Here is a 14,009-nt window from a genome sequence, read left to right as displayed (position 1 = left end):
CTAGACTCTTGCTATGATATGGCATTTATAACGTGCCTATACACAAGTGTTTCTTGGTGTGGCAGGGCTGTCTCAACTGAGACAACTCAACTGTCTCAACTGGTATGGTTTCTCACCTGGACGGTACTGGCAAGGGGCAGGGGAGGACAAGACGTATGGCCAATGGGTATTGCCATTTGCCCGATTACACAAGACTTTGCTGGAATGAGGATTTTAATCTTGAAATCGAAGCCGCACCATGTCTTTTCTCGCACGGTGCTGAACTTCATCTTGATCTGAAGCTGCAACAGCAGCCAATTGTGGCTCATGTTTATTGGACACCTGTCAGAATGACGTGGCAGGCCCTTTCATAGTCTGACCTTTGCTGAGGCTGCAGAAGCGTCTCTGGGTCACGGACTCATTTATTCTGGGGGTTGAGTTCTTTGAGCGAGCTACTAGATCGAACAGACTTGGTCGTGGGATGCAAAATAACTTGTATACCCGTTGTAAAGCCTTTTCATCACTGTGGATCTGTCCAGGCCGGACTCCCCTCATAAGCTCTTAAGCGAGCGACCGGTCTTTAGCTAAAACACTGATTTCTATGGGTTTGGAAGTCCAGACCACGTCTTTCTGTGGAAGGCTGTGTTCATGAAGCAGAGTTGCTTGTGAAATACAAGAAACTGCAAGTGGAGCCGGTGCCAACACCTTGCCTTTGAGAAGATTTTGGGATGTTTTGGGCATTTCTTCTTGATGTCCTGGGAATGATGCCCCCACCCCTCACATGCTCTGACCTGCATTATGTGCCTGGCGAATGTCTTACACCCCATCCCTCTAAGGCACTTTTGTCATGGAAACAAGCCATCTTCATCTATCCTTCCTTTTTTTCCCCGCCTCTTCTTCATCCTTGCCTCGCCTCTTGTTGGGTGGAGAGTGGGGTTTTCCAAGAATAATTGTTGTTAAATTTAATTCTTATGCTTCATAATAATTTGCTTGGGTCTTCATTTTAATGATCTCTATATTTCACGTCAGTACCTGCCTGACAGACATGGTACTGTTATTAGTTGTACTGGATTTTTCTCTTGCCCTAGCATGCCATGTTTCTGTTTTTGACACTCCTACCAGTAAAATGTGCTTAAAGACAAAGTGCAACTAAAGTGAACACTTTTTATGCATTGCTCACAGTATGCACATCTATGGTTGTAAATGTACACATTTATCTGTATCCAGATTTGAATGGAAATGATTACAAAGTTAATAGAAATAACAAGGCGCCTCTTCTGTAATATCTTCTTTTCCTGCTTGACCATTATGTGCTAATAACTGGCACTTTCCAGAGCGGGTAATAGGACTGTTCTGGTTAAGGAAATGCAGGATAAGAACGGGTTGTGGCTGGGTAACTCAAGTTCTGGATGGCAGGGGGGTAATTAAACAGAGCAGAAGGCCAGGCCGCTTTGTTATTTACGGTTTTTGCGCTGCGTTCTGTTTCTCGGCCATCCGCATAAGCAACCTTTGGTGATCTGGCACATTTGATTATACTGCACCATTTGACTTCCCATTGGTGCCAGATAATAAAGCTCGGACTGTGCTTGTTTATTTGTTTTGTTATAAAGTGCTTCATACCTGATTCCTTTAGCTTTGAGGTGCTGCAGTTGATTATGATATTATCTGAATTAATGGTGCTCAATGTCTTGATCGTGAAATGCGAGAGCGCTGCATAGGCCGTGCCATTGGATTTGAATGCCCATGTGCAGGTTGACCACGTGAGAGGAGCGCTTAACTCATGGGCTACCCACCCTACAAGTAAACCTTCCTAGGAAAGTATTTTAATCTTATATTTACAAAATTAGACATGAAAGTACCTTCTTTGCTGCTAAATGGAATTAAATAAACAATGAGATCGGTCTCCTACAGTGATGAGACCGTAACGTTTTATGCTTGAAAAGGACTAATGTGTTTTTGTGCGTCTCAAGATTATCTCCTTGTCAGTTGTCATTGTGTTATCTTAAAATAGTTGTCAATTACCTATTCCTGTCTTTTCTTTTGTTTTCCCAGTAAAATTGAGGGCATAGAACACATGCAGAATCTTCAAACATTAAACCTGGCTGGAAATGAGATTGAACACATCCCTCCATGGCTGGCGAAGAAGCTGCGATCTCTCTGCATTCTTAATCTGAAACAAAATAAGATCTCGTCTGTAAGTCACCTGAAACCGCAACAAACAGTAATGACTTAACTGCATACAGGTATCACCTTAGCAAGATACTGTAAGGTCCGGGCCCTGGTATTAAGCCGAGCGAGACATGAAAGGCTCATTGAGGGCAATTCAATATAAAGCTAAGTCAGTGCAAATATTTGCACTGCATTTAAAATAAATACTGCAGTAACTGAATTGGGAGGGACAATTTAGAAAAATGTCTTCCAACATGCGTGTTGACTAGTTTAACATAAAGCGGCATGCACTTGCACAATAAATCACTGTCTGCATAAACCAATCGGAATAAGAATTTGATCTACCACAATTGTACCGCCAATTCCAAAATCTGCAACTTTCCTTTGTGTACATGTTTTCACTTTTATGCAGTACAGTTGCAAATAAATGGCGCCATTCATTTTGTTTTATTTTTATTTTACTTTTCCTGTTCTGTGGAGTGGAATCTGTAAATATTAGAATTTTGTAACCATTTGTAATTGGTTATTTATAACTCGCTTAATACCCAGAGGTTTCTAAGCGCATACTCTGGGATTGAACCTGTGTTGCTCTGCATAGTCTTTGAACGTGTTGCCACCGAGCTATCTTCCAGAGACTAGACAAGAATAGTAACAAAAATCGAATCCAATGGCCAACATTAGAACATGCTCAAACTGTTCCTGAGACATTCAAAACGGTCCTCCTCTGTCTAAGCATAGTACCATAAAACTCTGTTGTTGTGGACTCGTACATAATGCTATTAGAGATACTTTCTCCCCCCTATCGTAAAACCACTTCTAGTTATTAAGTAAAGGCCATGTGGAGGGGGTTCTTGGTTCAGCAAAGTTCGTAGGATTGCAAAGACAACCATAGTATGGGATTTGGGAACATGGGGAAACAATTCTGACAAAAATTCAAGTATTGAGGAGGAACTATAATGGTCTTGGAGTCCAAGAAATGTGAGCAGTAAATTGAGAAAAGCGAAGACCTACCTCGTTCGATCTTCTGACTGATTCTTTCTACAGGCTGCAGTGATTAAATTCCTGTGCACGAAATCCATATTACTAAAGAGGCTTGGTACCTATGTTTGCTCAAGCTTTATGCCTGTGACCAGATATGTCAGAATAACTGAAAAGCTAGATAAGTGAACCAACTTGCCATCTCTGGGATTTGTGTGCCTTTATCGGATGAGGAAATAGCTATAGCGCTTGTCTCACAGAAATTGGGGAAAACTCTGGAGCTTGATTAATGACCAATATATCTTTTTAGATCTATACTTATAATATCCATACCATTCCTAATACTCTTATTAAATGCAGATTCATTGCAGGCTATTATGCACCTTGCTTGTAATAATTATGCAAGGGTATGATACAGGTTAATATGGGAACTAACCAAGCCTTTTCTAGTGGAGGTGGCTGTAAATCAGAAATGTCCTGGCGTCCATTCTCCAACATATATATTTTAGCACAGGTTGCAGCTGAAGTAGATGGCATATCCCTTTTTGTCCAGAACTCCGATAGACTTGCCAACGCTCCTGCATAGTTTTGTATACGGGGAAAACCTTGTATATAGCTTGCCTTCAAAAATGATAGCTGAGTTTAATTTGCTATTTTCTGGAGTTTAAATATAGATAGTTGACCCTTCTGACTGCTTGGGGGAGGGTGGGGAGTAGGGGAGGAGGTCATCTTCGAGAGAGGTGGATCTTGAGACTCCCAAGTTGGAAGAGTGTAAACTGTCTCTCGGGCGAGCTAAATTATCTGGAAGGTATGATGTTTCTCCAGCCCTTAAGATCTATAGAATGCAAGCCCATCTAGGAGACTTTATGCTGCTGAACTGAGGGGTTTCACCAAAGTAGGACGACTAGTTAAATGAGACTTTCTAAAAGATTTACTAGCACTGCCAAAGGGGACTCTTACTTGAATTATAACTGGAAAGTATCAGCTGTTTAGCCATAAGTACACCTATTATGTACTTGGCTAGCATATGGACAACCCCACAGATCCACAAGATGTCTTGATGGATCTGATGAGTAGTGCGGGTACCCTACGGCTACCATGGTTTAGCAATCTAAAGAGATCTTGCTTGGGGCATGGCTAGCTGCGGGATGAGAAAGACGTAGGTCTCCTCGGCTCCCACGACCGCAGCAAATATCCTGATAAAATCGCTTGAAATTCGACGACATAAGAGCTGATAACAAACCCGTATGGTGTCGGATACCGTTGGGCACAAACGAGGCGTAGAGCAGAGGAAACCGCAGCCGATTTCAAGAGAAACGACCACAAGAAGCTTGGAGGCGATCGACATCCAGCTTCCAAAATGGCCGCCGGCGCGTACGGACGAACGCCCTGAAGCGAAACAGTGAGGCCGTGCTGCACCGGAACCCAGCCTGCTACTGATCCGCAGTCGACACCGGAGGAAGAGTGTGGTCCCGTGGGGCTCCGGCGGTGTCCCTCCCAACTGGCGGACTTCAGCAGACCCGTGCGGAGGCGAGAGCGGGGCACGTATCCACGTGCATGGGATGCCCGGGACCCCCGCCTACAGCACTGCTACTCGAGAACGAGGGACGTACTTCCCGTGCAGCCCAACGTGTGAGGCAAACCTGTGCGCTACAGTGCGGCTGGGAGGCATGGGTGAGTGTCCCCGCCCGAGCTCTGCTCCAGGAGGTGACGGCGTGCAAGACAGGCCAAGCACGCAGACCCATACGCAGCTAGTGATATCGGTACCATGGGGAAAGACAAGTCAAAGAAACTCCCCAACCACCTCAGGCGTCAGACCTCCACCCGCAATCTGCGGACGAGATGGAAACGGACCAGGGAATTTCATTGAAGGACATTATGGCTGCGATAGCCGAATCCCGCACATCAATGGAGCAGAAAATGGACTGGATAAGCATGGATGTATCCCTCCTCTGATACGATCTTCAAAAACTAACAGCACGCACCGGGGAAGCGGAAGATCGCATATCCAAGACCGAGGATAGAATGTATAACATGCAACAGCAGCTCCAAAATGTCACAACCAAACTGAAGGTACTGGAGGACAGAATTGAAGATGGAGAGGGCAGATCAAGGCGTAACAACGTGCGTATACTCCGTATACCCAAGAAGGCCGAAGGCCCCTGCATGGAACTTTTTCTAGAACAATGGCTGACTGATCTGTACGAGCCGACGCCTTCTCCAAGTTCTTTTCCATAGAGAGGGCACACAGAGTGCCCACGGGCAGACCCCCGCCCGGCGCACCTCCACGCACGATAATTGCAAAGTTCTTAAACTACAGGGATCGTGATGCCCTACTGCAACATGCGCGCACAAAAGGCGCCGTCACATTCAATGGCTCGAAAATTGCCTTTTTTATCCCGACTACACCAGGGAAGTGCAAAAGGCGAGGCACTCCTTCGACCACCTCAAAAAACAACTACAAACAATGAGTGAGGTATGGCCTGCTCTTCCCTGCGCAACTCAAGATTTATCACAAAGGGACAACAGTCCACTTCAATGATCCCAAGGAGGCTTGGCGTTGGGCTGAACAAAACATAGACGGAGATTGGGCGACCCCCCGCGACAACAGGGGGAGGAATAGAAGGCCTCCACCAGACTGACAGCGAGAGGTCCGTCAACCACCAGCGCAAGACCCACCGGAAGATCAGGGGGGCTGACCACTGCCCCAAGGCCTGCCAGATGCCCGAGGCCCCGTTGGGTCACCCAGGTTGAACTACTGATTTATACTGCCTACGCACACACTCGCAACAGCAGGCTACACACACTTACCTGACGCGGTTGCGGTTTGCCCCAAGACCGTGACACAAGGAGAGCCCCCTCCCGATAGGGCAACAAACTCCATGTGTATTATACGTGACGCCCCCCCCCCCTGGTCACACCCCCAGGAGAGGGCTCTCTCCCCCTGGGGATCCAGGCAGGGGGAGGCCACCTGTACTTGAAGTTAAGTTAAACGCATGTAAGGTGTCCAGTTGACACCAAGGGTTTTTTGTTCGGGCGACCGATGCTTCTAGTTGGGAGGAGTATGGGGAGATGGGTTGGGGATTTGTTAAGTTTAGTTACAGACGGGACCCGTCAAACGCACAAGATGATATGGCTAGATAAGACAGAGTTATCCCACGGGCATATTCGCAGCTGGCGCATAACACCGTCCGTGGCAACACAGGCAGTGTCTATCACAAGCACCCATGGCATCACATAGCGGTAGTAGCGACGCTCTCAGAACACTGACATGGAACGTTAATGGGCTGGGCAATGCAGTCAAGTGCCGGTTGATGCAGCAATTTCTCAATAGGCGGGGTGCTGACATAGTGTTCCTGTCTGAGACCCATCTTGCGGGCACAGACTGTACCCTATTCAGACATTCAAACTACAAGCTGGCACTCCACCCAGGTTTCACGATGGGCTCAAGAGGTGTCATGATCCTGGTACACAAAAACCTCCCCTTAGACCTTACGACTGTAACCCATGACACATGCGGCAGATACGTGTACGTGACAGGCAAGCTATGGGATCACTCCATCGCACTGATAGCCACCTATGCACCCCCAACTCTACTAGAGCCGCTGCTTACTGACATTGCCCCGTTAATCGCAAACAACACTTCTAACCTCATGATACTGGGAGGTGACTTTAATGAAGTCATGAATGTAACCCTTGACAGATCACACTTGCGGAATAGAAACCCCAATGTTCCCACCAGACTCGCCACGTTTGCCAACGCACTAGGCCTATGCGATGTGTGGAGAGAACTCCACCCAGACACGAGAGCATACTCCTTCCACTCAGGGGCACATGTCTCGCTCTCCAGGCATCTACATAGGGCGCAAGAAATAAACCTACTTCCCCGAGGCATCTCTGACCACTCCCCTCTAGAACTAACACTCGTAACATCCAGGCGGATTCTGCCGCCGAGCTGGCGCCTGAATAGTTACTACCTGGGTGACCCCGAGCTTGTGGACAGGTTACAGGAGACGACCAATACATACTTCGAGCTCAACACACAAATGCCAATGAACCCAGGAACACTGTGGTAGGCCTACAAGACGGTGTTAAGAGGTGAACTAATATTGTGGACGACTGCGGAAAAAAAGACAGCACTGGAGCAAGACGCCTGAAGCCGAACAACAGGTCAAGCAGGCAGAGGAGAGGCACATAATTGAGGACACACCGGCCTCGAATCGGACGTTGCTACTAGCACAGAAAAGGCTGCAAAACATAGCGATGGACAATGCGAAACAAGCGCATACTGCAATGCGGGAAAAACTCTATGAAACGGGTGACAAGGCTGGCAAGATGCTGGCTTGGCTGGAAAGGAAGGAGCAGGGACGCACTCATGTCCGAAGGCTCGACACAGGAGGGCCGAATTCAGGGGTGACAGATCAGGAAATAAGTCGAGGCTTTGCAGAATTTTACGCTGAGCTGTACAGAAAACCCACGACACAGATGGACTTCACGATCATGGACCAAATTGACATCCCCACCTTAACTGAGACGCAACTGCAACTGCTGGAGAGGGAGATCACAGAAGATGAGATCCTAAGTGCCATGTCGGGCCTCCAAACCGGTAAATCCCCACGACCTAACGGCTTCCCGGTTGAGCTATGGCGAAAGGTGGGGACCAATATGGTGGCCCCCAACTACTCCGAATGTATCAACATGCGCTAGAAGAGGGCATTCTCCCACCAGATCTGCGAGAAGCAACAATAATAGTGATACCCAAGCCGGACAAGCCCCCGGAAAGATGCAGTTCATACAGGCCCATTTCACTCATCAATAGCGAGACTAAAATTCTGGCGAAATTACTTGCGGACAGTCTGCAACAGCTTATTCCCACCCTGATACATCCGGACCAGTGCGGCTTCATGCCACAGAGATCAACGCGTATGAACCTCCACAGGCTATATTCGGCCCTTGAAAGGGCCAACAGCATACAGGGCCCACTAGCCCTGCTAGTAATTGACTTTGAAAAGGCCTTTGATTCGGTGAGATGGGAGGCCATCTGGACCATAATGCACCGCATGGGCTTCGGTGAGAACTTCATGAAGTGGGTGTGCCTGTTGTACGAATCCCCGGTGGCCAGGACAGGAGTCCATGGCTGGTGTTCGGACCTCTTCATCCTGGGGAGGGGCACGAGACAGGGCTGCCCGTTGTCGGCCATGATTTTTCAATCGCCATCGAACCACTTTTCATAGGAAAACCTTAGAGTTAACAAGTTTTAAAGTTTACTGAGAGACATTTTACAGTTAAGTTACTATAAGGAAGCAAGTTTGAAGACTGTGCGCTCAAGTTTGTTAACTACGTGCAATGTATTTCAAGACTGATTAACGCGTGCGCGAGTTCGCGTGACGTCGTTGGCGTTTATATGGGAGCGTGCGGGTATTCAGAGCGATAGAGCGCGTGTCCAAACGAAATGCGCGAGTGGATTTTAGCGCGTGCACAACTTTAACGTGAGAGACGTTGCGTGATAAAGCGTGTGTTGGGTTGCGATAGAGCGCAAGTCAATTTTTAACTAAGCGCGAGTTGTTTTGAATGCGTGTACTATTTTTACGTGATTTACGTTTCGTATAACCGCGTGTGTTCGGTAGCGATAGAGCGCAAGTCCATTTTAACTAGCGCAAGTTGTTTTTTAGCACGTACACGTATTTTCACACGCGTGTGTTTGGTTAAGTTGCGCGTGTTTATTTTAAATGCGAGGACAATTCTTCAATTCTGGTGATTTCACGTGTTTATCACACACGCTTGTCAAGAAAAAATCTATACGTTTGCATGTGTAAAAAAGAAAACGATTCACACGCAGAAGGAAAGCAGCATTCAAGAAAGTTAATGAGTTTCTTTTTAATGTAACTTTATGCAAATGGAATTCAATACTTCAGAGAGACTGCATTTTACAAAAGCATTTAAAACTCAAACATCATAGAGTTAAATGAACTTAAAAAAGCAAGAATAATATCTAAGTTTGAAAGGTGCTTGCAAGGGTCATTACTTTAGGATTCTAAAGAGACTTGAATGGCTTGAAACTATATGCACCAGCAAGATAACTTACAAGATATTCCACACAGATAATTAGCCTCTGTCTTTTACTGAGGTTAGAGAGGTAAAGAAGCTAGAGTTTGTTTTAGAAAAATATTAGAAAAGAAGTTTATATTAACATATAAGTAACCAAGTGTATTTGTTTACTACAGATATCTGAGCCTACCAGAAGGTTGCAGGGCTGCAGTGTCTCCGTTGTTATTTTCTCCAAATTCCCCTTTCCCTTTCTTGGGGTTCTCAGCTCAGCTTATACTTAAGGGTTGAGAGGTGAACTCCTGGTGAGGGTGTGTGGGGCCAGCATCAGCTCCTGTGGAATTCAGTTAAGCCGGACCCTGACAGGATGAAAGGCCCACGATAATTTTTTCCACCTTAGCTGATATGGATCCCACAGAATCATTAGCAAGTTCCATTAGGGACATGTTTTCAGAGTTAAAGGAGGAAATGAGGGCTGTGCGAAAAGAAAACCATGAATTACAAGTCAAGTTTGAAGAGTTGAACTCTAAGGTTACCCGTAGGGATGAGGACATTTCTTTAGAGTCAAGAGATTCAGGGAATCCTAGTAGAGAATTACCAGTGTTAATTAGAGAGGATTTGGATGAAGGAACGAGTTCTCAGTGGAGAAGTAGGGGAAGTTTGAATATACCTATAGGTCCAGTCCCTTTAGTACCTCCAGAACATTTTGGGGGAGATGCCAAAAAATGCCAAATTTTCCTTACACAGTGTGAACTTAATTTCCTTTGTAGACCTGAAGCTTTTAATACAGATGCTTCTAAAATAGCTTTTATGCTGTCTTACCTTACTGGTGAGGCGGCAACTTGGTCAGTATTATTAGTTGGTCAAGAAAATCCTGGGAATGCAGAGAGAGTAAATACAGTGAGAGGTCCTTTAACTAAGGATGAGAAGGATAGGTGAAGACAGAATAATTTATGTTTATATTGTGGTAAATCGGGACATTTTGGTGGAAATTGCCCTTGGTGTCCAAAAAACTCTTCATCTACTAACAGCTCCAGAAATCAACAAGTGGCTAATACAATCCAAGCTGTGGTACCACATATTACATTGAATGTATCCTTGTATATAAAAGAGGAATTAAAGGGAAGTGGTAATAGATTCTGGAGCCACTGGTAACTTCATCGATTGGAATGTGGTTAAAGATATAAATGTGCCTTACATTGTAAAAAATATACCAGAGCATGTGAGAGCGGTGGATGGGTCTCAACTGACATCAGGTTTAATTACACATGAAACCATCCCATTAGGGATGGAAATTGGAGGACACTGGGAGGAAATTGTGTTTGAATTAATTGACACTCCACAGTTGAAAATAATTTTGGGGATGCCTTGGTTGACGTATCATAACCCTCAGATTGATTGGGGAAGAAGAGTGGTGAAATTGGATTCTTATTTTTGTGTTACAAATTGCTGTAAGGAAGAAGTTCAGGAAAATGTTTCTAGTAGTAATTGTTCAGAAGTAGTGGAAGGTTTGGTGAAATTGGGAACCATAGTACATTCTATAGGGGCTGTAATTGGAGAATTACCAAAGTGTTATCAAGATTTCAATGATGTGTTTAGTAAAAAGGAAGCTAATGAATTACCTCCTCATAGAGAGTATGATTGTAAAATTGATTTAGATCCAGGGGCCCACATTCCTTGCAGTCGCATCTATGCCCTGACCGAGAAAGAGAATCAGCATTTGAAAGATTACATCCAAGAAAATCTGACTAAGGGGTTCATCAGACATTCCCAATCGCCAGCAGCTTCTCCACTATTTTTTGTTCCTAAAAAGGAAGGTACTTTACGGACATGTATAGATTATAGGGCATTGAATAAGATAACAATTAAAAACAGATGTCCTCTGCCCTTAATCTCAGTAATGTTAGACCAGATTCAAGGAGCTTCAGTATTTACCAAATTAGGTCTTCGTGGTCCATACCATTTGGTGCGGGTACGTCAAGGTGATGAATGGAAAACGGCATTTAGAACAAAATTTGTCTTTTTGAATATCAAATAATGCCATTCTGATTGTGTAACGCTCCCGCGACCTTTCAATTTTTTTATAAATGAGGTATTGAGAGATTTTATTGACATCTTTGTAGTAGTATACATTGATGACATTCTCATTTACTCTAAGGATCTACTACAACTTGAAGAACATGTCAAGAAAGTGTTACAGCGACTAAGGGAGAATACATTATTTGCCAAGTTAGAAAAGAGCCAATTTCATACCATGGAAGTGGAATTTTTAGGCTTTATTATTTCTCCCAAAGGTTTGGAAATGGATATGAAGAAAATTAAAGCAGTTGAACAGTGGCCAATTCCAACTTGAGTTAAAGATGTTCAGAGCTTCCTGGGTTTTGCAAATTTTTAAAGGCGGTTCATTAAAGATTTCTCTCAAACTGTTTCTCCTATCACCAAATTATTGAAGAAAGGAATGAAATTTGAGTGGAAGGATGAAGCGGATCAAGCTTTTAAAAAATGGAAGAACTGTTTTACATCTGGACCAATCTTATTACACCCAGATCCTTCTCAACCATTTTCTGTTAAGGCAGATGCTTCTAATGTTGCAGTTGGAGCTTTGCTTTCTCAAAGGCATCCTGAAACTGGGCAGTTGCATCCTGTGGCCTATCTATCCAAGAAATTGCTTCCAGCAGAAGTAAACTACACAATTACTGATAGAGAACTCCTGGCAATCAAGAAGGCATTTCAGGAATGGAGGCATTATCTGTTAGGAGCAAGATTCACAGTGTAACCGTTTTAACCGATCATAGAAATCTTCTGTTTTTGAAATCAGCTCGAACATTATCACCTCGACAACTTAGATGGTCACTCTTCTTTTCAGAATACGATTTTGTGATAACATTCAAGCCTGGGCGGTTAAACGGTAAAGCGGACGCTTTATCGCGACAAGGTTCTTCGGAAGAGGTAGAAAATCAATTATTACCAGAGCCAGTGATTGCAGAAGATAGATTTATTCTAAGTACTACAAAGGAAGAGAATCTGCTTCTTGAGAAAATTCAAAAGGAATTGCCAGAAGAGGCGATTCAATCTTGGCTAGCGGAGGATTCTGGAAGGCATTTAATTGATGGATTTCCATGTGTCCATTCTAAAATTTACCTTCCAAGTAAAGAACTGCAAAAGGAAATTATGCACGAATGTCATGAATCAGAGTTGCTGGGTCACCCTGGAATTCGTAAGACAATTGAATTGGTAGAAAGGACGTTCTGGTGGAAAGAGATGAAACAAGATATTTAAGACTATGTGAAAACATGTGAAGTCTGTGCTCGAGTGAAGTCAGGAGGAGGAAAACCATCTGGGTTACTTAATCCGTTACCAGTACCCCCTAGTCCTTGGTTTACAATCTCAATGGATTATATTGTAGATCTACCTAAAGATCAAGGTTACACCACAGTATTAGTAGTTGTGGATTTACTGACCAAAGCTGGGCATTTCATTCCCATGAAAGGAGAGGCTTCTGCAAGGAATCTGACAGAGATTTTTGAAAGAAGTGTTACCATCACGAGGACAACCTTGTACCATTCGAGACATTGCATGCAAAGTTCTCCCTCCCGGCCACAGAAAGGTACCACTACATGCAGCTGAAACATGCTTGGACGACCCATCGACACATAACACAAGACATGCCAGAAAGCTCCCCATTAGAGCGAAACATAGTTTTGGACAGGCTGGACCGGAAAGTCACCTCTACCATGTACAATGTGATAACATCCTTTGCGACGCCGGAACTAACCAGTTTGAAGACAAAGTGGGAACGGGACTGGGTGGAGGCCCTGATGTACCCGCGAGAAACAACCATTTCCTCAAGGCTAAGACTGGTCCAACTGAAGATCCTGCACTGCACCTACTACTCGAGAGTGGCCCTCTTCCGCTGGGGCAAATCCTCGGACGTACAATGCCTATGCTGCAAAAGTGAAGAAGGTACCTTTTTCCATATTCTGTGGGAATGTAGCAAGATACAGCAGCTCTGGCAGAAATGCTGTGATAAACTGTCTAGTGTTATGGGTAAAGCGATACAGAGATGCCCAAAACTCCTTCTCCTGGGGATCTCCAGTGAAACTGACCTTTCCCGCTATGAGAAATTGTTCTGGTCGACTGCGATGGCAGTTCTCAGGCGGAACATTGCGCAACTGTGTGGATCGGAACGTATGCCAAGCTATGACCAGTGGGTCACAGATGTGGACATATGCGCTATAATGAAACATAGAGTGTACACGGCGAGGGGTTGCCTGCAAAAAGCAGACAAAATATGGAGAAGATGGGAGGAGGCTAGCTAAAGGACAAGGGTGGCTCCACAGCCTCTTTGACTGAGAGATGCCCCGGGAAAGTGGGGGTAATGATTCTGCCATGAATAGACTATGCCCCGAAGTCATCCGATGTCACACTGTTGGTCTGTCAGACGATGGTCCCGGAAGTTGAGTTTCTGAATGTTTGTTGTTTCTTGATTGTCTCTCTCTCTCTCCCCATCCTATCACCTGCACCTGGAAATGTTGATATTGCATATGTTCCTTTTCCCTCCAGTCTCCCCCTTCCCTTCCCCCCCCCCCACTGCTGCTCCAAACACCCCCCCCCCCTTCCCACGTCCCTACCCTGTATTGCAGAGAGATGAGTGTAATGTTGTTTTAATTTTCAAATCAATAAAATCTTTGATAAAAAAAAAAATAAAGAGATCTTGCTTTTTTGGGACTCAAGGTGTTATGGAGAACCCCTCCCTCTCCCAATTCTGTGGCAAAGCAAACATTTATGATGGTCAAAATATCATGATGGGCTGCATTGGGATATGCTCTCGCGATGCA

The 14,009-nt window shown here is 44.9% G+C and overlaps 1 protein-coding gene across 2 annotated transcripts in view; it reads left to right on the top strand.

The window, feature by feature from the left end:
- CNTRL (centriolin) overlaps positions 1-14,009 on the top strand; it is a 1,220,196-nt gene that overhangs the window by 53,747 nt on the left and 1,152,440 nt on the right. For both annotated transcript variants that reach the window (XM_069609523.1, XM_069609522.1), the window contains exon 5: positions 2,032-2,173. In XM_069609523.1, the coding sequence (XP_069465624.1) occupies positions 2,032-2,173 (142 nt within the window). The remainder of the gene's footprint in view (positions 1-2,031; positions 2,174-14,009) is intronic.

Source organism: Ambystoma mexicanum, chromosome 8, assembly GCF_040938575.1.
Source record: "Ambystoma mexicanum isolate Mex_15411 chromosome 8, UKY_AmexF1_1, whole genome shotgun sequence".
Classification (NCBI taxonomy): Eukaryota; Metazoa; Chordata; class Amphibia; order Caudata; family Ambystomatidae; genus Ambystoma; species Ambystoma mexicanum.
This window is presented reverse-complemented; position numbering and strand designations above follow the sequence as displayed.